General features: G+C 39.6%; 2 protein-coding genes across 4 annotated transcripts in view; one reads left to right on the top strand and one right to left on the bottom strand.

Annotated features, from left to right (window-relative positions):
* The window catches only part of ubac2 (UBA domain containing 2), a 227214-nt gene that overhangs the window by 9707 nt on the left and 194695 nt on the right, over positions 1–22812 (top strand). The window contains exons 3-5 of the mRNA XM_043692678.1: positions 3357–3484; positions 11646–11765; positions 14931–15037. Coding sequence (XP_043548613.1) covers positions 3357–3484; positions 11646–11765; positions 14931–15037 — 355 coding nt within the window. The remainder of the gene's footprint in view (positions 1–3356; positions 3485–11645; positions 11766–14930; positions 15038–22812) is intronic.
* On the bottom strand, positions 16575–22151 carry gpr18 (G protein-coupled receptor 18). Of its 3 annotated transcripts, none has more exons than XM_043691304.1 (3): positions 21927–22151; positions 20803–20899; positions 16575–19381 (listed from the first exon to the last, which is right to left on the bottom strand). In XM_043691304.1, exon 3 carries the CDS (start codon positions 19347–19349, stop codon positions 18369–18371), a length of 981 nt encoding a protein of 326 aa, XP_043547239.1. In that variant the 5' UTR covers positions 19350–19381; positions 20803–20899; positions 21927–22151; the 3' UTR covers positions 16575–18368. The 3 variants fall into 3 exon arrangements, with proteins under 3 accessions (XP_043547239.1, XP_043547238.1, XP_043547240.1); XM_043691303.1 differs by having other exon boundaries at positions 20803–20886; XM_043691305.1 differs by lacking the exon at positions 20803–20899.

The following is a 22812-nucleotide window of genomic DNA, read 5'->3' as shown; positions in this document are numbered from 1 at the left end:
ACCCCTCATGATTTTATAAACAATTTTTATACTATTTTACTAAACCGATCAAACCAAATTATACTAAATAAACAAAAGACAACCCATAACCAAGGGACATTGTACTAAAATAAAATTAAATCTAAAAATTTATGTTAAAATTTGTTTGTGAAGTTTTATTGTGCACTATAGCCAGCATGATTTTGAAATTAAATTGATGAAACCTATGAAGCCAAACTTTGGGATGGCGATGTGTAGCCAACCAATGGAATGTCGTAGGAATCCATCCGAGGGCCTCGTTAACCACGTGGATGACAGAAGAGCATGTGCTATCGCCAGTGACACAAAAATAAGTGGAAGACAAGTAATAAGAATTGGCACAAAGAGCCTACAGAGGGATATAGACAAGATAAGCGAGTGGGGGAAAAAAACCTGACAGATGGGATAACGTTTGGGAAAATGTATGTCTATGCAATTTGGTAGGAAGCAGAAAACGGCTGAATATTATTTAAATGGGGAAAGACTGCAGGAAATTGCAGCAAGGAGGGATTTGGGATCCTCATGCAAGAATCACAAAAAGCGGTGGCACAGTGGTTAGCACTGCTGCCTCACAGCGCCAGAGAACCGGGTTCAATTCCCGACTCAGGCGACTGACTGTGTGGAGTTTGCACATTCTCCCCGTGCCTGCGTGGGTTTCCTCCGGGCGCTCCAGTTTCCTCCCACAGTCCAAAGATGTGGGGGTCAGGTGAATTGGCCATGCTAAATTGCCCGTAGTGTTAGGTTGTAGGGGTATGGGTGGGTTGCGCTTCGGCGGGTCGGTGTGGACTTGTTGGGCCGCAGGGCCTGTTTCCACACTGCAAGTAATCTAATCTAATCTATCATGTTAAGTTCTCAGGTAATGGGAAAAACAAATGGAATGTTGACCTTTATTTCAAAAAGAATGGTGTCTAGAAATGGGGAGGTCTTGTTAAAAATATATAAGGCACTAATCAGACTGCACTCTGAATACTGTGAAAGTTTTCTTCCTCTTTTCTACAGAAAGATATGTGGACATTGGACATAGCCCAGAGAAAGTTCACTAGGTTGATTTTGGGTATGGAGGGACTGTCTTTTGCAGACAAGTTGAGTGGGTTGGGTTTGTAATCATTGGAGTTTAGAACAATGAGAGGAGTCTTTATTAAAACATATCATATTCTTAGTAGCTTGACTGGGTAGATGTAACAAAGTTGTTTCTCCTTGTCAGAGAGACGATGACCAGAGGATATAAACTCAGATTGATGGGTTGCCTATTTAAGTCAGAAATGAGGAGGAATTTCTTCTCTGAGGGTAGTGAATCTACGGAATTCTGTACCATAAAGGACTAGAGAGTAGACCATTATGTGTATTTAAGGCTGAGATAGGTTTTTAATTATTAAAGGAATCAAGGATTAACGTGATAAGGCAGAAAAGTGGAAATTAAGAATATCAGATCACCCATGATCTCATTGAATGGTGGAGCAGACTTAATGGACTGAATGCTCATATGTCTCATGGATGAGCTCTCCAGATTGCATTCTGGTAATCCAGAATGGACCCATTTATGTTTTGAACTTAGAGGCGAGGGCAGAATTGGGCTCTGTGTTATGCCCATGTAATTGAAAAGCTTAGTTGATTGTTGTTATCAACACTGGCAAAAAAGTCTGAACAACCATTTCACAAAATGGACAATACTAAATTGTGAACTATTCCCAACTAGTTGAGGTAGTGCCTTCATTGCAGAGATATTGAAGAAAACCGAGTACCTCCCCTTTAACTGTGTGCATTCCTTTAAATGCGGAAAGAAACCAGTATAGTCACTTGCAGAGACAAATCAGTGTTTTATTATTCAAAATTCAAAACTTGAACATCATAATGTGTGTAGAATTTAATTTTAATCTGTTTAGCAGTTTTTTTAAAAACCCAGTAAGTCTTAACTTTATAGTTACTGGATGACAACGTTTAATGTGAATCTCATCTTCAACACAGAATCATCTCTTGTTCAGTAATAGGTCTTAGTGCTGTGTGTGACCAAATAAAAGTCCTGTTCACCCTTCACCCCAATTCTTGCTGACCTACATTGTTTCCTGGTCTGACAATGCCACAACTTTAAAACTCTTAATGGTTTGTTTAGCTCCTTCCTTCCTGTACCTTCCCGGTGTATTTCCAACCCCACGACCCTCCGGGATAGCTGCACTTGTTTAGTTCTGCTCTTTTGTGTGTCCCTGATTGGAATTGCTCCCTCATTGGCAGCCATACCTTCAGATACCAATGGCTCAAGTTGCAAATGTTCCTTCCTAAACTCTCTACCTTTCTTTAAAAAGCTCATAAAATCTGCCTCTTTTGGCAAGCTTTTTGTCCTTATTCGATTAGCTAACCAGGTGAACTAATTGATAATTCAAGAAATTATTAGTTTCTTTCTATCTGCCCTATTGCCTCTGGTGGGGATTGGGAACAAGACTGATGTCTAAAACAAAGGAGTAAAATACATTTGACACTTTAAGATAGCACTACTTCATAACATTTTTTTTGGAATTCCAGGATATCAGAAAATGTCACCAATCATTGCTGACTTGCATTTATATAACACCTTTAATGTAGATAAATGTCCTGCGGTACTTCACAGAGAATGAGCAGACAACATTTGATACTGAGCCACATCAGGCAGTTTTAGGGCAGTTCTAAAGTTCTAAACCTCAGCCTCTGCAGCGTTTTGGGAGATGAGAATTTCGGATCATTATTGATGTATATTTGTATATATATTCCACTTGAAGGAGAACATGAGACCTTGTAAAAGATGGTATCTCCAGCTTTCTTTCATTTCTGGAACAGGAGTGTCAGCCGAGATCCTTGTACACAAGCCATGAAGTGTGTTGAATCCACATTCTTCTGTCTCAGAAGCACACATGACACCCTGACCTAAACATGTTTGTTTTCCTCTGTGGGGATCAGTAGGATGGTGCAATGTTTTTTGTTAGTTTTAAGTAACCTGTCAGGTTGAGCAAATTGAACAAGCTTGGGTCTTTTCCTCAGGTAAGAAAAAGCTGAGAGATACCTTGATGGAGATACATAAAATTCTGAAATTCTTGGAAACAAAGGATGTAGGGAAACAGGTGGCTGGGGAATGAGTTCAAAGCCAGAGGCCATAAATATAAAATTATGAATGCCCTGTACTTATAATGGGCTGTCAGTGTTGAGACAGTTGATGCAAACATGCTGACACACAAATGTCATGAGTTATACTCATTGGTTGGGGAATTTTTATAATAAATTATATCAGTTAAAGAATAGGATAAAGAAATATCTCATGAAATATCATTCACTATATCGTGCTATTCAATTTTTTTCTTTTTATTTTAAAGATAAAGCCCCCTTATCCAAGAGTCTTATGGTGATCTTAAGTACACTGGCTTTTGTTTTAACTATACCTCTTCAGCAATACCAACAGTACTTCATCTACAATCTACAAGCAATAAAGCAAGATCAACAGGTATGGTTCTGTGATGTCTTGTTGAATGTAGTAGTTCTGAAATTGGGGTTCATGGAAACTTATGACTGCAAAATAAGGTGAAAGTGAGAGTGGAGCATGACTACTCCATCTTTCGAATCCAGCTAGGAAGCTGGAGTGGAGAAATATCAGAATAACGTGTGGGTAAATACCTGCTTTCTTAAAAGATTTATTAATTTGTTTTACATGCTGCATTTTCATATTGCAACTACATACTATTGCAAATTAGATGGATGGATTCATGATTAATCCATTTCCGAAGGGGACTTTTCAAACAAAAATGTTTGAAAATCACTGACTACTGAGCACGTAGTCAGAGCTTAATTGAAATAGGAGTTTGATAAAAGTGTTCAAAATTCATGGAGGGTTTTGATGGAACAAGTACAGAGAAACTGTTTCATGTGATAGAAGAGTTAGTAACCAAAGGAAACAGATTTAAGGCAATTGGGAAAATAACTGGAAGCTGAAAACTTAAAGGGCTATGGAGGAAGAGCTGAGGAGTGGGACTGATTGGACAACTCTCCCAAAGAGCATGTTGGACAGAATGACTGTGAGAATGAGCATGAATTTTTAAAATTAAAAGTATGAATGTTTTCCTGGAGAAATCAAAGATAATATATCAAAAAATTTCTGTACTCCATGTCTTAAATTAGAAACTTGTGACTGATATCACAACAAATATTTTACCTAAATGATTTTGTCCTCCTTGCATGCTCAGTTTTGACTATCAAATGTTACATAAACACCCAATTTGAATGTTATGACATCCTGCTGGACTATAATATATGAATGGCACTTAAACTTTATAATTGATAGCATGCAGTCTCTGGGTGAGTGTAAGAAAAGCTGTATCTTAATTGATGTGCTCAACTTGCATCATAATGTGCCAAATATTTTTGACCACTTTGGATCCTAAAGTGGAATAGCAGCCAGTCATTCAATTGTGTGCATTGATTATTTACATTCAAATTACTACATGGATTGATTTAAAACAAACATTGGAATGTATTGAGACATATGGAGTCTTACCTTGCCAATGGACAGGTGTGGTGATGAGTCAGTTTTTTTGTGATTTTACTGGGTTTTGTCTACTAAAGTTCCTGTGAAATATCTTGGGGCATTTTCCTACAGATGAAGAACTATACAAATGCAGTTTGTTATTGTTTAGAAAGTTATTGGTTAAAGTTGCACACCAGACACATGAACCCATAACCTACTCTGAGACTCTTAGTGCAATGCTGAGGGAATGCTGTTTGGTTAAGGTGTTGTCTTTTGGATGAGATTTTAAACCTAGGACCAAGTCCATCGCCTCAGATAGATGTGAAAGATCCCAGCACACTATTTTGAAAAGCATGCAAGTTCTTCCCAGCAAACTTTGTACTTAACCAGCATCATTACAACAAATTATCTCATTGTCACTTACAGGTTCCTAGTGTGCATAATTGGTTGTTACATTTCATATCAACACTTCATAAATACTTCACTGGCTGTGTAGCACATCGGGACCACATAAAATTTTGAGAAGTGCGATATAAGTGTCGCTGAAAATAAATAATTGCATACACTGTATTGGCTCTAGAAAGGTCTGATGGTGTTGTGATAACAGAGCAGGTGGATTTGATGGTTTTTCATTTTTACAGTTTCAGAAATTGTCTAACACCTAAAGTATGTGTTTAATTTATTTTTATTTCTGAATATGTTATAAAATTATATTTATTAAAAGTAATTCTTTATCAGTCAAGCCCTGTGATTGAGATGTGAATAATTGCATATTTCAGTGCATGGAAACCTGTTCCAAACAACTTTTTTTTAATTGGTGAAATTATTATATTTCCTTCAAATCGAAATTGCATAAAACTGTAGTCCAGAGAGCTAGTGAGTTAATGCACAAGTTTTGCTGCTGCACATCAGGGTGTAAAATTAAAACAACTTCCCAAGTTTGGGTTGGAATCTGATTAAATTTAATCGTAAGAATGCAAGTTAGGAGAATAAGAGACTGGCTGGCTTTCTGTGCATGGTTTACAAAATTAGGTGATTCACCATGTTATCCAATGATCAGTTTGGGTGAGAAGAAGGAAATTTTGTGCCTATTGTGTGTTTCATAAAATGTCCTGTACAGTGCCGAAATTTGTGTTTTAGGACCCATGCTGATGTTGTTGTTCCAGGTGAGTCTCCTTTCTTTTAGGCACATCTCACTTACCAAGATCATCCTCAAAAATAAACGTATCGAACACCCTCTGAAAAATCCAAAAATTACTGTCTGGGAGAGTAAATTTGTCTATCCTGGAATAATGAGAACAAAAGTTTCAAGGCAGGAACAAAACCAGTTGGTCCATCATCTTGCCTCTTTCCTCCCCTTTCACTCTGTCTTCTCTTTCCCCTTCCATTCCTCCATCTTGTCTTTCTGCTGCCTCTTCTGTTTTCTCCATATCCTCTTTCTTCTTCCCTCTCCCTCCAGGTTGAATTAGGCACAGAAAAACTTCTAGATTTACAAGGGTTTGACTGTCAATCTATAGTTTAGCACAAACGTTAGTTTCCACCTTCGTTTCTTTAGAAGGGGAGATAGAAAGAGAATTATAGACCAGTGAGTCTGACGTTGATTGTGGGAAGATGCTAAAGTGCACTATGAAAGGTTTTTTGGAATAACACTTACACAACAGTGGTAGAACCAGACACAACATGAATTTACAAAAAGGAAATCATGCTTGACAAATTTGCTGTAATTTTTCCAGGATGTAACTCGTACAGTTGATCAGGGGAATCAGTGGATGTGGTTAATTTGGGCTTGCAGAAAGCTTTTGACAAAATTTCTACGTAAGACAGTAATGTATAAAATTAAAGCACAGGGGATTGCGGATAACATATTGAGATAGAGAGAAAGAAAAAAAAAATAGCAGGCAGTGACCGGTGGGGTAATGCAACGATAAGAACAAGGACTCCAACTATTCACAATATACATTAATGATTTAGATGAGGAAACTAAAAGCAATATCTCAAAATTTGCAGATGACACAAAGCTATTGGAGGTGTGTGCTGTGAGAGAATGCAGAGATGTTGTAGTGTGATTTGGAAAGGCTGAGTGATTGGGTAAATGCATGGCTGATGCAGTATATTGTGGATAAATGTGAGATTATTCATTTTTTCAAAAATAGGAAGGAAGCGTGTTATTTGAATGCTGTAAATTGGGAACAAGAAATGTGTGTCCTTGTGCATCAGTTGCTGAAAGTAAGCATGCAGATGCAGCAGGCAGCTAAAAAAAGGAAATTGTTGGCCTTCATACCAAGAAGTTTCAAGTACACTAACAAGGATGCCTTGCTGCACTTATATAGGGCATTGGTGAGGTCATACCTGGAATATTGTGCACAGTTTTGGTCTCCTTATCTGGTCATAGAGTTGTACAACATGGAAACAGAGCCTTCAGTCCAACTCGACAATGCCGACTAGATGTCCCAACCTACTCTAGTCCCACTTGCCAGCACCCGGCCCATATCCCTTCAAACTCTTCCTATTCATATACTCTCCAGATGCCTTTTAAATGTTGTAATTGTACCAGCCTGCTCCAATTCCTTTGGCAGCTCATTGCGCATACATACTACCCTCTGCATGAAAACGTTGCCCCTTGGGTCTCTTTTATATCTTTCCCCTCTCACCCTAAATCTATGTCCTCTAGTTCTGGACTCCCCCACTCCACAGAAAAGACTTTGTCTCTTTATCCTATCCATGCCCCTCATGATTTTATAAACCTCTATAAGGTCACCCCTCAGCCTTTGATGCTCCAGTGTAAACAGCCCTGCATATTCAATCTTTTTCTATAGCTCAAATCCTCCAACCCTGGCAACATCCTTGTAAATCTTTTCTGAACCCTTTCTAGTTTCACAGCATCCTTCCGATAGGAAGGAGATCAGAATTGCATGCAATATTCCAACAGTGGCCTAACCAGTGTCCTGTACAGCCGCAACATGACCTCCCAACTTCGATACTCAATTTTCTGACCAATAAAGGAAAGCTTTCCAAATGCCTTCTTCACTATCCTATCTACCTGCGATTCTACTTTCAAGGAGCTATGAACCTGCAGTCCAAGGTCTCTTTGTTCAGCAACACTCCCTAGGACCTTACCATTAAGTGTATAAGTCCTGCCAGGATTTGCTTTCCCAAAATGCAGCACCTTGCATTTATCTAAATTAAACTCCATCGGCCCCTCCTCAGTGCATTGGCCCAGCTCATCAAGATAATGTTGTAATCTGAGGTAACCTTCTTCACTGTCCACTGCACCTCTTAGGTGAATCAGCCATGCTAAATTGTCCAAAATGTTAAGTGCATTAGGCAGCGATAAATGTAGGATAATGGTTCTGGGTGGGTCAGTGTGGACTTGTTGGGCAGAAGGACCTGTTTCCACACTGTAGGGAATCTAATCTATCTAATCTAATGTATATGCATCTTTTGCTTACATCTAAGTCATTTATATAAATGACAAAAAGTAGTGGATCCTTGTCACTCCACTGGTCACAGGCCTCCAGTCTGAAAAACAACCCTCCACCACCACCCTCTACCTTCTGCTTTTGAGCCAGTTCTGTATCCAAGTGGCTCGTTCTCCCTGTATTCCATGAGATCTAACCTTGCTAACCAGTCTGTCATGGGAACTTTGTCGAACGCCTCACTGAAGTCTATATAGATCATGTCTACCGCTCTGCATTCATCAGTCCTCTTCGTTACTTCTTCAAAAAACTCAATCAAGTCAGTGAGACATGATTTCCCACGCCCGAAGCCATGTTGACTATCCCTAATCAGTCCTTGCCTTTCCAAATACATGTACATCCTGTCCGTCAAGATTTCCTCCAACAACTCACCCACCATCAACGTCAGGGTCACCGGTCTATAGTTCCCTGGCTTGTTCTTACCATCTTTCTTAAATAGTGACACCATGTTAGCCACCTTCAGTCTTCCGGCACCTCACCTGTGACTATCGATGATATAAATATCTCAGCAAGGGGCCCAGCAATCACTTGAGGAGAAAGTGAGGTCTGCAGACGCTGGAGATCAAAGCTGAAACTTTATTGCTGGAACAGCACAGCAGGTCAGGCAGCATCTAGGGAACAGAAGATTCGACGTTTCGGGCACATGCCCTTCTTCAGGAATGAGCAGAGAGTGTTCAGCAGGAGAAGATTACATTATCCACCCACATTATCTACCGCATCCGCTGCAGCCGGTGTGGCCTCCTCTATATTGGGGAGACAGGCCGCCTACTTGCATACTGTGGCATTCAACTGGATTTCACCAGTTTCTTCATCCCCCCTCCCCCCACCTTGTCTCAGCCGGATCCCTCCCGCCTGGCACCGCCTTCCTGACCTGCAGTCTTTTTCTTGACCTCTCCGCCTCCACCCTGCTCCGACCTATCACCCTCACCTTGACCTCTTTCCACCTATCACATTTCCAACGCCCCTCCTCCAAGTCCCTCCTCCCTACCTTTTATCTTCTCCTGCTGAACACTCTCTGCTCATTCCTGAAGAAGGGCATGTGCCCGAAACGTCGAATCTTCTGTTCCCTAGATGCTGCCTGACCTGCTGTGCTGTTCCAGCAATAAAGTTTCAGCCCAGCAATCACTTCCCTAGTTCTAGGGTACACCTGATCAGGTCCTGGGGATTTATCCACCTTTGTGCATTTCAAGACATCCAGCACTTCCTCCCCTGTAATATGGACATTTTTCAAGATGCCACCATCTATTTACCTGCATTCACTATCTTCCATGTTCCTCCTCCACAGTAAACACTGATGTAAAATATTCGTTTATTATCTGACCAATCTCGTGTCCACACAAAGGCTGCCTTGCTGGTCTTTGAGGGGCCCTATTCTCTCCCTAGTTACCCTTTTGTCCTTAATGTATTTGTAAAAACCCTTTGGATTCTCCTTAACCCTATTTGCCGAAGCTATCTCATGTCCTCTTTTTGCCCTCCTGATTTCTCTCTTAAGTATACTCCTACTGCCTTTATACTCTTCTAAGGATTCACTCGATCTATCCTGTCTATACCTGACATATGCTTCCTTCTTTTTCTTAACCAAACTCTCAATTTCTTTAGTCATCCAGCATTCCCTACACCTACCAGCTTTTCCTTTCACCCCAACAGGAATATACCGTCTCTGGACCCTCGTTATCCCATTTCTGAAGGCTTCCCATTTTCCAGCCATCCCTTTACCTGCAAACATCTGCGCCCAATCAGCTTTTAAAAGTCCCTGCCTAATACCATCAATCTTCCTCCAATTTAGAACTTCAACTTTTAGATCTGGTCTATCCTTTTCTATTACTATTTTAAAACTAATAGTTTTATGGTTGCTGGCCCCAAAGTGCTCCCCCACTGACACCCCAGTCACCTCCCTGCCTTATTTCCCAAGGGTAGGTCAAGTTTTGCATCTTCTCTAGCAGGTACATCTGCATTCTGAATCAGAAAATTTCCCTGTACACATTTAACAAATTTGTCACTATCTAAATCCCCTCCCATAACCCCCCTATTACTCTTTCAGGTAGTTGAGATTTCCTTACAAATTTATTTCTCAATTTCGCACATTATTAGGGTGTCCTTAATACAATCCCAATAAGGTGATCATCCCTTTCTTATTTGGTCTGCTAAAGATGTTCTTGTTATAGAGGGAGTGCAGTGAAGGTTTACTAAATTGATTTCTGGGGTGGTGGGACTGATGGATGAGGAGACATTGAGTTGGTTAGGATTGCATTCACTAACATTTAGATGAGTGAGGAATTCTCATGGACAACTATGAAATTTTAACAGGACTGGACAGGTTTGTTGCAGGAAGGATGTTTCCAGTGGTGGGGGAGTCCAGAATCAGGGCTCAGTTTAAAGATAACACATAAACCTTTTAGCACTGCGATGAGAATTGTTTTCACCCTGAGAGTGGAGAGCCTGTGGAATTCACTACTATAGAAAGTGGTTGAGGCCAAAACATCCTGCTTTCTAGAAGGTTGTTAGATATAGCTCTTGGAACTAAAGGCATCGAAGGATATGGGGAGGGTGGAATTAGTGTATTGAGCTTGATGATCAAGGGGTCAAATTGCCTGCTCCTATCTTGTATGTTTCTGGACCCTTTGCCCAGGACGCAACTCCTCACTGGGGAAGAGCTCAGGTCCTTCTTTGTTTTGAAAAAAAAACCCTGCTAACTCACCCAATTAACTAATTAAGCAAATAAGAATTCAGGTCTACTTATTTATTCTGAAAAAAATCTGTTATCAAATCACTCAAATAACAAATAGTGTTGGGGCAAGATAATACATTCCAGCAAGCATGGTGCCAGCTTTCTAATACCACCAGCAGAATTCAGATTTTTATTTAGGCTTCTAACCCATAAGTAGCGACACTATCACTGCACCACAAGAGGTGCTGTTTTTTTTAAACCCACCATCAAAGCATAAAGTTGAATATTTTCTTTTAAACCTAATTGCAAATCATCCAGTTAACAAATTAAAACAGTCAACAGTTTGTAAGCAGTGCAATATAACAAAAATAAAGAAAGAGTAGAAAGGAGGAGGGGACTAAATTAGAATAGAGTTGGAATGAGAGATAATGTACTCCAGTCACCCTGTCTCCTCCACTGATGCCCAGTTTACTCTGAAGGCTTCAAGAGTGTTGGCGAACACTGTGTACTCCCTCTGTAAGAACCTGAACATAGCCAAAGAAGCAGAGTGGGCAGTTGGGAACCGTGAACACCCGTTTCACAGCCCACTGCCTGGACCTGTTTGTTGATGGCTGCCTTAGCCAGGTTCACAAAGAGCTCCTCTGACCTGCACACTTGCTTCTGCACTGAGGGAAAAATTACAAGCAGCGCCACCAACAAATATAGGGGAGGGTGGGCAAAGAGGGAGAGAACCAAATTTCCATGGAATTGGAGGGTCTACACAGTGAGAGACAGGGCCATCAACGATAGAGTAATTAAAATTGGGACTCAGAAAAGGCCAGAGTCAGTTTTAGGGGAATAACTAGATTTGTAACATTTCTCTCTGACTGCCTTAAATGATATAACTTAGTTTACGAGGTCACATAGAGGAAGTGGTCTCTATAAAAGCATTGGTTGCTTATGGTCCCTATCCTCAGATGTGTTTGTGATTTTAAATTTCTGATGTTTGATACCTTTTCAGGTATGGAGAATCATTTCTGCTCGAACTGTTTACCTTGACCTAAAAGACTTATTCTGCAGTTGCCTTCTAATCTACAATTTTAGAATATTTGAAAGAAGATATGGTAGCCAAAAATTTGCGGTATGTATCATTTATTTTAACTTCAGCTTATTTGTATCATCAACATAAATTGGAATGTTTTGCACTTTATCTTGTTTCCTCCTTCTGAAACTTGAATAAAAGTGTTTTTCACCTTCCACGAACTGGAGTCCAGCCAAACCTGTGCTAGTATTTTCAGACCAAGTTCCGTTAACCCATTGGCCTTCATGAATGCTGACTTTTGAAATGCTCATCCTTGTTTCCAAATTGTCTTTGGCTTTTCCCCTTCCTATCTCTGTGACCTCCTCCAGCCAACAAAAGTCTGGGATCTCTGTGTTCCTCGTTCTGATCTCCTGTGAATCCCCAATATTAATCATTCCACTGTTGGCAGACCTGTCTTTAATTGCTGAGATTTCCAAGTTTTGTAATTCCATTGCTAATCCACTCTGCATCTCTTTCTTTCTCTAAGATATTCTTTAAAATCTATCTCTTTGACTACATTTATGGTCATCTGTGGTAATCTCTCCGTATATGATTTGGTGTCAACATTTTCTTTGATGACAATCCCTGTAGCTTCTTGGTATGTTTTAGTGTGTTAAATGTAGTCAAGATTAGAGTGGTGCTGGAAAAGCATAGCAGGTCAGGCAGCATTGGAGGAGCAGGAAAATCGACGTTTTGGGCAAAAGCCCTACATTAGGAATGTAGGATGGTGTTGAACTGGAAGGTTGGAACTGGGGTAAGGTGTGGGGAGGGGAAATGAGGAAACTGGTGAAGTCCACATTGAGGTTGAAGGATCCCAAGGCGGAAGATGAGGCGTTCTTCCTCCAAGCGTCGTGTGGTAATGGAGGAGGCCCAGGATCTGCATGTCCTTGGCAGAGTGGGAGGGGGAGTTGAAATATTCAGCCACGGGGCAGTGAGGTTGATTGTGCGGGTGTCCCACAGATATTCTCTGAAGCGCTGTGCAAGAAGGCATCAGCATTGGTAGAGGAGACCGCATCTGGAGCAACGGATACAATAAATGACGTGTGGAAGTGCAGGTGAAACTTTCAGGGATGTGGAAGGTTCCTTTGGGGCCTTGGATGGAGGTGAGGGAGGAGGTGTTGGCGCAGGTTTGCAATTCCTGCGGTGGCAGGGGAAGGTGCTGGGAGGAGAGGGTGGTTGTTGGGGGGCGTGGACCTGACAGGTAGTCGCGGAGGGAACGGTCTTTACGGAAAGCGGTTAGGAGTGGGGAGGGAAATATATCCCTGGTGGTGGGGTCCATTTCTAGGTGGCGGAAATATTTGGCGGATGATGCGATTTATGCAGAGGTTGGTAGGGTGGAAGGTGAGGACCCGGGGGTTCTGTCTTTGTTGCAGCTGGAGGGGTGGGGTTCGAGGGCAGAGAAGCAGGACATAGATGAGATGCGGTGGAGGGCATCTTCAACCACATGGGAGGAGAAATTTCAGTCTTTAAAGAAGGAGGTCATCTGGTGTGTTCTGTGGTGGAACTGGTCCTCCTGGGAGCAGATGCAGCGGAGGTGGAGGAAAATGGGTTAGCATTTTTGCAGGAGGTGGAGTGGGAGGAGGTGTAATCTAGGTAGCTGTAGGAGTTGGTGGGTTTGTGGAAAATAATAGTGTTGAGTCAATCATCGTTGATGTCGATGGAAGGGGAGGGAGGTGTCAGAGATGGTCCAGGTGAATTTAAGGTTGGGGTGGAATGTGTTGGTGAAGTTGATGAACTGTTCAACCTCCTCGTGGGAGCACGAGGTGGCACCGATGCAGTCATCAATGTAGCGGAGGAAAATGTGCATAAATGTAGGTTGTTTATGATTTGCTGAAGCTAGGAGATGGGGTTGGCCACTGACCAGAAATGTCACAGTGTAGAACGAGTTCTGAAGAACATGTTAAGGTATATTGTTGGGGTGGAATGGAACAGAACTTGTTGTGTATGACCAGAGAGATCATGCTGCCAAAACAAGACTTTAAAAAAAAATGTTCCATTGCCTAACACAAACATCAAGTTGATGAAAATAAACAGTGTGTCAGTTGCTGATTACATTTCTGAAAAAGTTACAATCCTACACATTCTGTTTTTTCATGCTCAAAAAAACATTTGCACAGACTGTTAATAAAATGTGTAGAACATGTGAAAACTGTAAAACATCAGAATTAGCACAAAGTGAAACAGTGGCGTGGCAGTACAATATTCAGCATGTTAAAACAGGAAACAGAGAAAATATTTATCAGCAAACTGGCCCAGTTTACTGATAGTTGATCTCACTGATATGTTAATTCACTAGAAAGAATCCTTTGTGCGCATTTCATTTTGCACATTCGGGCTTCTTGATGTACTGAGAAGATTGAATAGGCAGTGGTAAAGTGGCTAGTAATCCAAAGCCCTAGGTTATTGTTCTTGGGACATGGGTTAGTGAAATTGTAATTTAATAAAAATCTGGACTTGAAGCTAGCCTAATGGTGACCATTGTCAATTATTGTAAAAACATTTCTGCTTCACCAGTGTCCTTTGGGGGGAAATCTGACACCTGATCTGGTCTGATTTATGTGAGAGTCCAAACCACAGCAAAATGATGACTCAAACTTAACTAACCATCCTCTGAAATGGCCCTAGCAAGCCACTCAGGTCAAGAATGACTAGGCATGGGCAATAATTGCTGGGTCAGCCAGTGATGTCCACATCCCAGCAATGAATTAAAAATCGCAAAGTAGGTAAATGTGCAAGTAAAAAGAGGGACTTTCAACTTTACTTTCACATACATTTTGTGAATTATAGTGATTTGTTAGAATTCCTTAATTGTAGAAAATAATTTGGTATTTTTTAAAAGAATAATCTTTCTTGGGATGTGGGTATCACTGACAAAATCAGCATTTGTCCTGTATCCCTAATTGCCCTTGAGAAGGTGATTGTGAGCAACCTTTCTCACCAATGTAGTCCATGTAGTGTAGACATCATATGGTACTGTCAGTGAGAAAGTGTCATAATTTTCCAGGATTAAAGGTGCGGGTTTAGAAGGTGCTGTCAAAAAATATGCCAGTTTGTTGCAGTGCATCTTGTAAATTATAAAGATTCATAAGAATGTAGATAGTATGCACTGTTGCTATGGTGTGAGCTTGCAAGTCAAACTTGAAAAGTGTTGTGCTATTCTGACTGTAATTAATTGTTTGTATTAATTATTAGTTGGCAACATTGAATATTATTTCTTCATTATAGTCTTTCCTTCTGGGTTCCTGGGTGCTGTCTGCAGTTATGGACTTACTGTTAGTGGAAGCCCTGCACCATACATTTGATATGTCTGTGAACATCTTACCATCTGGTTTGTAAGTTAATACTAACTTGTTTTATTTTGTTCCATAGAAATTGCAAGTTACTTATGCCTTCTTTTCACCTGATTCACACTTCCCTAATCTACTTAAGGATCTAATAATCTCACCTGACACAAGTGTAATAAACAGAGGATCCAGAATTCAGGGGTCAAAATCTCTGAAAATAAGGCTGGGATAGGAGATGAGAAATAATTTTGAAAGTTTAGAATTCTCCATTCAGAAGAGTTGTGGGTGCTGATTTGCTAAGTATTTTCAAGTCTGAGATTGATGCATTTTTGGGACTCGAGGAATCTGGGGATAATGATGGAGAAGGCTCAAGAGAATTAAGCCTACTCCTAGCTCTTGTGTTGTTGTGAGTGTTGTATTGCTAGGTTTTAGATGAGATTTTAAAGAAAGATTTGCATTTGTATAGTAACTTTTGCTGCCTTAAGGTGTTCCAAAGTTCTTTACAACCTTTTGAAATATAGTCACTATTGTAATATAGTGCAACAGCCAATTTGCCCATAACAGCAGGACAGTATTGGAAGATAATCTGTTTCAGTGATGATGTTGGCTGGTAAATAAATTGGTCATGATCTCCATCGCTCTTCTTTGGAATATCCATTGGAATTTTTTCCATCCACATGAAGGGGCAAACAGGATCACAATTAAATCTGTCAACGCCCAAAAGTGCAGCACTCCCTTATGCTGATTTGGGAGTGCCAGATCAGAATTTTATGTTCAATGTTCTGTAGTGGAATTTGAAACTTCAAGTTTCTGTCATGGGTCCAGGCGCCCATTGAGCTACTGCTGATTCTTCAAGTGTTTAGCAGAGGCTCCTACAGGTGAATATTAAAGAATTCATGACAATTTTTGATAAAAGGCCTACAGTTTTGGTCATATTTAACTTTAGATGCAATAATAAACCAAGGGCCTGTCAGTCTTCTGGCATGAATGTTAAAAGATTCAATGACATTATTTCAAAGATGTTTCTTTGGTATCCAAACCTAGTAGTTATCGCTTAACCAACATCACTAAAGCAGATCATCAGATCATTATCATATTGTTATTTGTGTGGCCTTGCTAGCTGCAAATGAGCTACCATGTCTCCTATTATTATACCAGTGACTGTTCTTCAAGTAAACTTTGTTGGCCACGGAGCACATTAGGGCATTGTAGCTTTGTGAAAGGTGTTATACAAATGTGGTCTTTCTTTAAAAGAACCCAGAAATGATGCTCCATGAATTTCTTATAGCTCTGAACTCTATGATGTCTCTGATGATGGACATTGCAAAAGATTGATGCATTTTTATTTGTATCCCAAAATGGAGCTGAGATACAGCTGGGATAGTGAGTATTGTAGTATGTTGAACTAAGTTCTGCTTATTTCAAATTTTAAGGTTGTACATTTCACCCCCTTGCTGTACATAACTTGTCAATAAATCACCTTTGTGATGCACATTCTTAAATGGAATTTTTCTGTGAAATAGTTGGTAATGTGGGTTGTAAAACAGTCTTTGAGTGCTGCATATTTGTCAAATATACAAGGAAAATTCAAGTGTCAATTTAATTGAATCACACATTACAAATATGATCATTGTTGTAATAAAATATGCAACCATTTTCACATTTGCAAAGCAGCAAATTATCGAAGACCCATTGATGTGAGATCAAAAATCCATATGGTTGGTCAAAGCCATTTAGGCGATCCATCCAGGGATGCCTTACTCAAACTTTGCCCATGAAAACAGCCAGTGATCTTTTAAACTGTTCCAGCTATTATCGCCTTAACAGTTCCACCGAAAAAACTGCTACAACTGTTGATCTGTCATTGTGTGACAGAGATTCTCCTGAGATCTGCCCTAAATTTGCATTATATGAGTTTGAACTCATATCCTCCAGTCCTGATTTTAATTTGAAGAACTGTTCCAGAATTAGTTTATTGTATATTTCTGTTAAATCCTACTTCCTGTCTAAGCTAAAAAGTCAAAATATTATTCTTATTCACACACTTACATTAGGGATTAATCTTCATTTCTGCACAACATTCAGGTTAGGCCCTTGTGTCCTGATCGTGATAACAGGATACATTGGGCCAAATCCTTGAAAAAGAATGGTGAGCTGATAATGCGTCCATTATTACCATGTAAATCAAGCAGCAAATTCAGGAGATGAAAAACAACAAAATGAATATTAAAACTTCAGATCTTACTGCTTGATTTTTATTACTATGTTGTTTTCTTCATACAAACAGCATCTCCCCTTCAGACTCCCCATTATTGATAAAAACCTGCAGAATTTGCAAAATAATTGTCCATTAAATAAGCCATAGAAACTAAAGGCTGATAATTGATTGCATAAATACCCTTTTACTAATCCGCTACTAATGAATCACCTCAGCCCAGAATGTAAGCAGTTTAGAATGGTGAATCTCATTCTTCTGGCAATGAATTCTTAGAAGTTATTTTCTCTTGCTCTCTTAATACTATTTTCCTTTCTCATATTTTGTACTTTTTTCTGTTGTTGGTTACACTTTAATTTGATCTTGTTCAGTAAGGGAATCAAATGTTATGGAAAAGGACAGGAAAGTGAATGTGAGGAATATTGACTCAGGCATGATTCTATTGAATGGTACAGCAGGTTTGAGAGACAAATGATCTACTCCAGTTCCTGTTTCTTATAGTCTTCTGATCACACTATTTTCTTTTCCATCATTGTTCTGTCTCTATCTCAGTCTTGAAATCCCATCATTTAAGAAGATAACTGTTTCTCCTATTGTTCACTGAGATTGTAATTGTCCTTTTGCCCACAATGCATTGATATTAGATCAAGCCTTCAGCAGATTATGGGTGAAACTGTTTCAAGCTGATGGGTGAAGGCTCAAGTCTCACTAAGGAGCCATCAAGCGAGAGCTCATTTTTTCAAGATTTGAACTGAAGAGAGTATTGTACATGTTACATGTCACCTCTTCTGAGTTGATGATCCAGTAACATGATGGTCGATAGTTAAATTACAAAGAGGCATCATTTCAGTATCAGATGTTCAAGTGATGTGTAAGCATTTATTCAGGTTAGATTTGGTGAGAACAGTTTAACAGAGCATTTTATAGAATTACATTTGCCTGAAGCCCTGACTAACTAACTTTCTTCCACCAGCTCCATCAGAACAGGTAAATTCTTGTGATTGTGTGTGGGGTGTGACATAGCTATTGCATTTCTGTAGTCACCCCTTTTCAAAAGCATTTCATTGTGTAACATACTTTGAGATGACAGGAAACAATATAAGTGCAACATATTTGTCAATTTTCTCTTTCGAATTAAAAGTATCTCTCATTTGCTTTATTTATTTACATGTCACTGATGTTAATGTTGCTTAATGAACGGAAGCTCCCAGTTCTAAAGCTTTTCCGTCGTACACTCCGCAGATAGTTCCGATAGTAGATGACACTGATAACTCTGGCTTGAAAGTGCTTTGACACTATATAGTACAGAATTATGTCAAGGCAAGTGCTGAGATTCATCAAGAATGTAGTGAAGGCAGCCCAGGGATTGAAATCAGTGTGGCCACTTTGTAACAGTAATAAAACAAAACAGATATGATAGGGAACGAAACAAACTAGCACTTGAACAATGAGTGTCACAATTATTTTGATAGATTTTTCTTTAGTTTTTGGCTTCAGTTTAGATGTTTTTCCTTTAAGAAGATTGTTGATGATGATACAATAACATCCAATCATAATGAAAAGGGGTAGGAGAAAAAAGAAAATCACCCGGATAAAGTTCACACTGTTTGCTTCTTTGAGGTGTATGATGTCAAGCATTTTTAGGCAGGTTGTGAAGTTTGACACCTTGTCAGGATCATTCTTTGAAAACATAAATGGCAGAACAGACACAGTGGTCATTATCCAGATTCCAATACTGCTTGCTGCAGCTTTGCCAATGTGGCGAAGTTCCTTGCTATGTTTGGGTTGGACCACTGCCATGTAACGGTCGACACTGATGAAGGCTAAAAGCCACAGAGCAATGCTGGGGTAAAATATAGTCAGGGCAGCATTGATGCGGCAGAAGACGTCACCAAAGGGCCAGTAATTCTTCCCATAGTAGATCATACGGAAAGGCAACAATATTACAAAGATGAGGTCCAACAGTGCAACATTTGTCATATATATGTTCACAGACGTGCCTTTTTTGGTAGTGCAACTGAAGACCCAGATAGCGGTCACATTAACAGCCAGCCCAATTATGAAAAGAATGCTGTAAAAGATAATTGCCCCTATTCTGAACTCCGGGGGCTGCAGGTCCACGAGGTCATTGTTCTCAAATTGCATGTTTAGAACGTTGGTTTGCAACTCTCATAACCCTGGAACATAGATGCATGAACAAAAAAAAATGTTCAATAAATGCTCGTATATAGCAAGCACAGCCAAAGAAATATTCCATTTGCTCCAATAGTCCACATTGATATTTAGGCTTCACACACATCTCTTCTCGCTATCTGTTACCACTCCTCTTCATTACATCTGTTGGAGTTCCCTCTAATCCGTTCTTCCTCATGGGTTTATGTATTTCCTGTAAATTTATCTCTGCTAGTTGTCACAAACATTCCATATTGTAGAAAGTTTTATAATCTCAGCACCCTCTGCCTAACAAGAATTCTCCCGAATCCCCAATTGGATTTACTAGTGACAATTTTAAATAGCCCCCAGTTACAGTCTGATCTTTCCCCAAGTGAAAACTCTTGCCTCGGTGTATCCTATTAAAAGCTATTCATAACCTTAAAGAACTCCTCACTCAGGCTTCACTTTTCCCACAGCAGGGATTCTAGCCTGTTCAGGCCAAATTAAACTTGTTTTATTAACCTGAAAAGCTTCCTAAGGTAAGAAAAGCCCCTCTATCATAATCCATTCTTCATGCTCAAAATTCATACCAGAGCATTTCAAAACAAATTAATTAGTTTTGAAGTGCAATCAGAACTTTTGGGTCAGCAATGGCATCATCCATTTTGCTTCTAGGTTCACAACAGCAGCAAAGATGTGGAGGTGCCGATGTTGGACTGGGGTGGACAAAGTTAAAAATCACACAACTGTGTTATAGTCCAACAGGTTTATTTGGAAGCACTAGCTTTCGGAGCACTGCTCCTTCATCAGCTAGCTGTGGACCTGTGTCTTATGATCCTGCTGCACAACTACCTGATGAAGGAGTAGTCCTCCAAAAGATAGCACTTCCAAATAAACCTGTTGGACTATGACCTGGTGTTGTGTGATTTTTAACTAACAGCAGCAAAAGCAGAGTAACAAGCCAAATGTTGATAGTGATGAGAGTTAAAAGCTGTAAAAGTAGAAGGTTCTCACAGCAAAACCACCTAATGTTTGGAGCATACATCCTGCTGTTAATACAATTTTTATGTGGCCATTTATGGACACCACCCTCTCTGCCAATAAGATGGAAGCAAGGGTGGACCCTTTGCCAGGATTCACAGCAAACAGTTTACTTGACACCAGAATCCATTCAAGAAGAATGTGTAGCTAACAGAACATATATTAATAACCTCAGTGAAGTCTTTTGTTAAAGACACCAACTTATAATTTTGTAGTGCCTCTAAAGCATCATTTAGAATATACTGCTTTCCTACATTATTTCTTGTTGATTTAATTTAAAATCTTCAAACACATGACTGAAACAATACCAATGTCTCCAGGATCATTTCTCTAACAAAGTACAGTGTGTGTGGAATAATTATGTAATGCAAACAAAATAGGTAAAATCAATCCAGTTACTTACTGCACAATGGTGTCCAGGTGTGTTTGCTGGGATTACCCAATCAAATCCATCTTGACTAGGATGTCTCCATGGACAAAGTTTATACTGTGAACAGTAACTTGAAAATTCAGCTTTATGTAAGCTTAGTGCGGCATTCTGTCTGTGTTATCTAAATAGCTAGTCTCTGGAGTGTCAGGGCTGGTGGGGGTGGTGAGAACACTTGATTCAGTCAGACACAGAACTGTCCAGTGGAAAATTTTATTGCCCATGAATTGGTGGTCACATTTTCTGACAGATAGTGACTACAGTCAAGTTGGTCCCTGTTAAGTATGACTGCGTAAGGGAGCTGAGCTAACATTTGAAGAGATCAGAATTATGAACCCAGCTTTGGTTCAACATCAGTCTGGTTAATCCAGCTATTGTATGAAGATTGACCAGAACATACAGAAAAAAAAGATATAATAATCCTATATATCTTGTCAAATAAAGGATGTTACAGTATATTAAAAAAAGCCTTTTATCTTTCATAAAATACCACCACAAGTGAACTAGATTGATTTGCGATGTCAGATATCAGATTGCTTGACTTACACAGTGAAGTGAGTGATTGCTGGTTCTTATCGCGTATATAAACCGCTTTTGTAAAACAATGTTAATTAAGCTAAGTATAGAAATGAAAACGCATTCACTGGAGACTATAACTCTTCCACAGACAACATTGGATTGAATTTGAATTTTGCATTGTTACTGTTGGAATGATTCATTGCAGAAGCAGATTATTTAGCTCAATGTGTTAGTGTCAGAGCTATCCAACTCTTATAATACTTTAATCGAACAGATGTTGATAAACAAACAAATCAAATTTGGTATAAATAATATTCATGTCAATTTACAAGTTGATATATATGGAATGAACTATTGCAGTCTGCAGCTTTTTTATTTTTGAGGGGCTGGTTTAAAACTTGGACTTCGTTATAGCCATTTTCAAAAATCATTGTTCTGGAACTCTAGGCCTTCATAATGAAGTACAGTTCAGCGTTTATCTTTCTGAATATCATTTTCTGTTGCTCAAAGCAAAGATTACAATTGGGAGTATCTTTAAACAAATAATTCCACGTTAAAATATAGTATTTGGATAATCTTACCTTAATTGGACTGTCCAAGATGCCGGATTTGAATAAGTAGTTGAATGTAAAGGAAATGTGTGTTTCCCCTTGATCTCGTTATGTTTCGCAGGCTTCTAAAATAGTAGTGAAGTGTTTGCAGATTGCTGCATTTGTTAAGGGCGGAAGTACTGTCGCAAACGCCTAAGCTGAGCTTGACACTGGTCATGTTGGGAACTGTGCAGCTTCTTTCAAGATTAGTTGCACAGACTGCCTTCCTCATATTAGACTCAATGAAGATCTTTCGATTCTTCTGTGTGGCTTTTAGATTTCTGTGTCTATTTCATATTGTTTCAGTAACAATATCAAAGTACTGAACTTTGAATAAAAGATTGGTTTTTGAAAACTTGCTTCTTGTTTCAAACAAAGCAATCACTTACGCAAGGAAACAAAGCATAACTCTCAGATGTGATTGTACTATTCTTTAGAAAATGTACTTCGTTTTTTTCTGTTCAATGATAGGCGATCAAAAGGAAAAAAATACAATTTCAAAGCTTTAAAATCTTGACCATTTATAGAGTCATAGAGATGTTCAGCATGGAAACAGACCCTTCGGTCCAACCCATCCATGCCGACCAGATATCCCAACCCAATCTAGTCCCACCTGCCAGCACCCGGCCCATATCCCTCCAAACCCTTCCTATTCGAATGCCCATCCAAATGCCTCTTAAATGTTGCAATTGTACCAGCCTCCACCACATCCTCTGGCAGCTCATTCCATATATGTACCACCCTCTATGTGAAAAAGTTGCCCCTTAGGTCTCTTTTATATCTTTCCCCTCTAACCCTAACCCTATGCCCTCTAGTTCTGGACTCCCCAATCCCAGGGAAAATACTTTGTCTATTTATCCTATCCATGCCTCTCATA

This window comes from Chiloscyllium plagiosum, chromosome 6, assembly GCF_004010195.1.
Source record: "Chiloscyllium plagiosum isolate BGI_BamShark_2017 chromosome 6, ASM401019v2, whole genome shotgun sequence".
In the NCBI taxonomy this organism is placed as follows: domain Eukaryota; kingdom Metazoa; phylum Chordata; class Chondrichthyes; order Orectolobiformes; family Hemiscylliidae; genus Chiloscyllium; species Chiloscyllium plagiosum.
The sequence above is the reverse complement of the archived record's forward strand: the minus strand, read 5'-3'. Positions and strand labels throughout refer to the sequence as shown.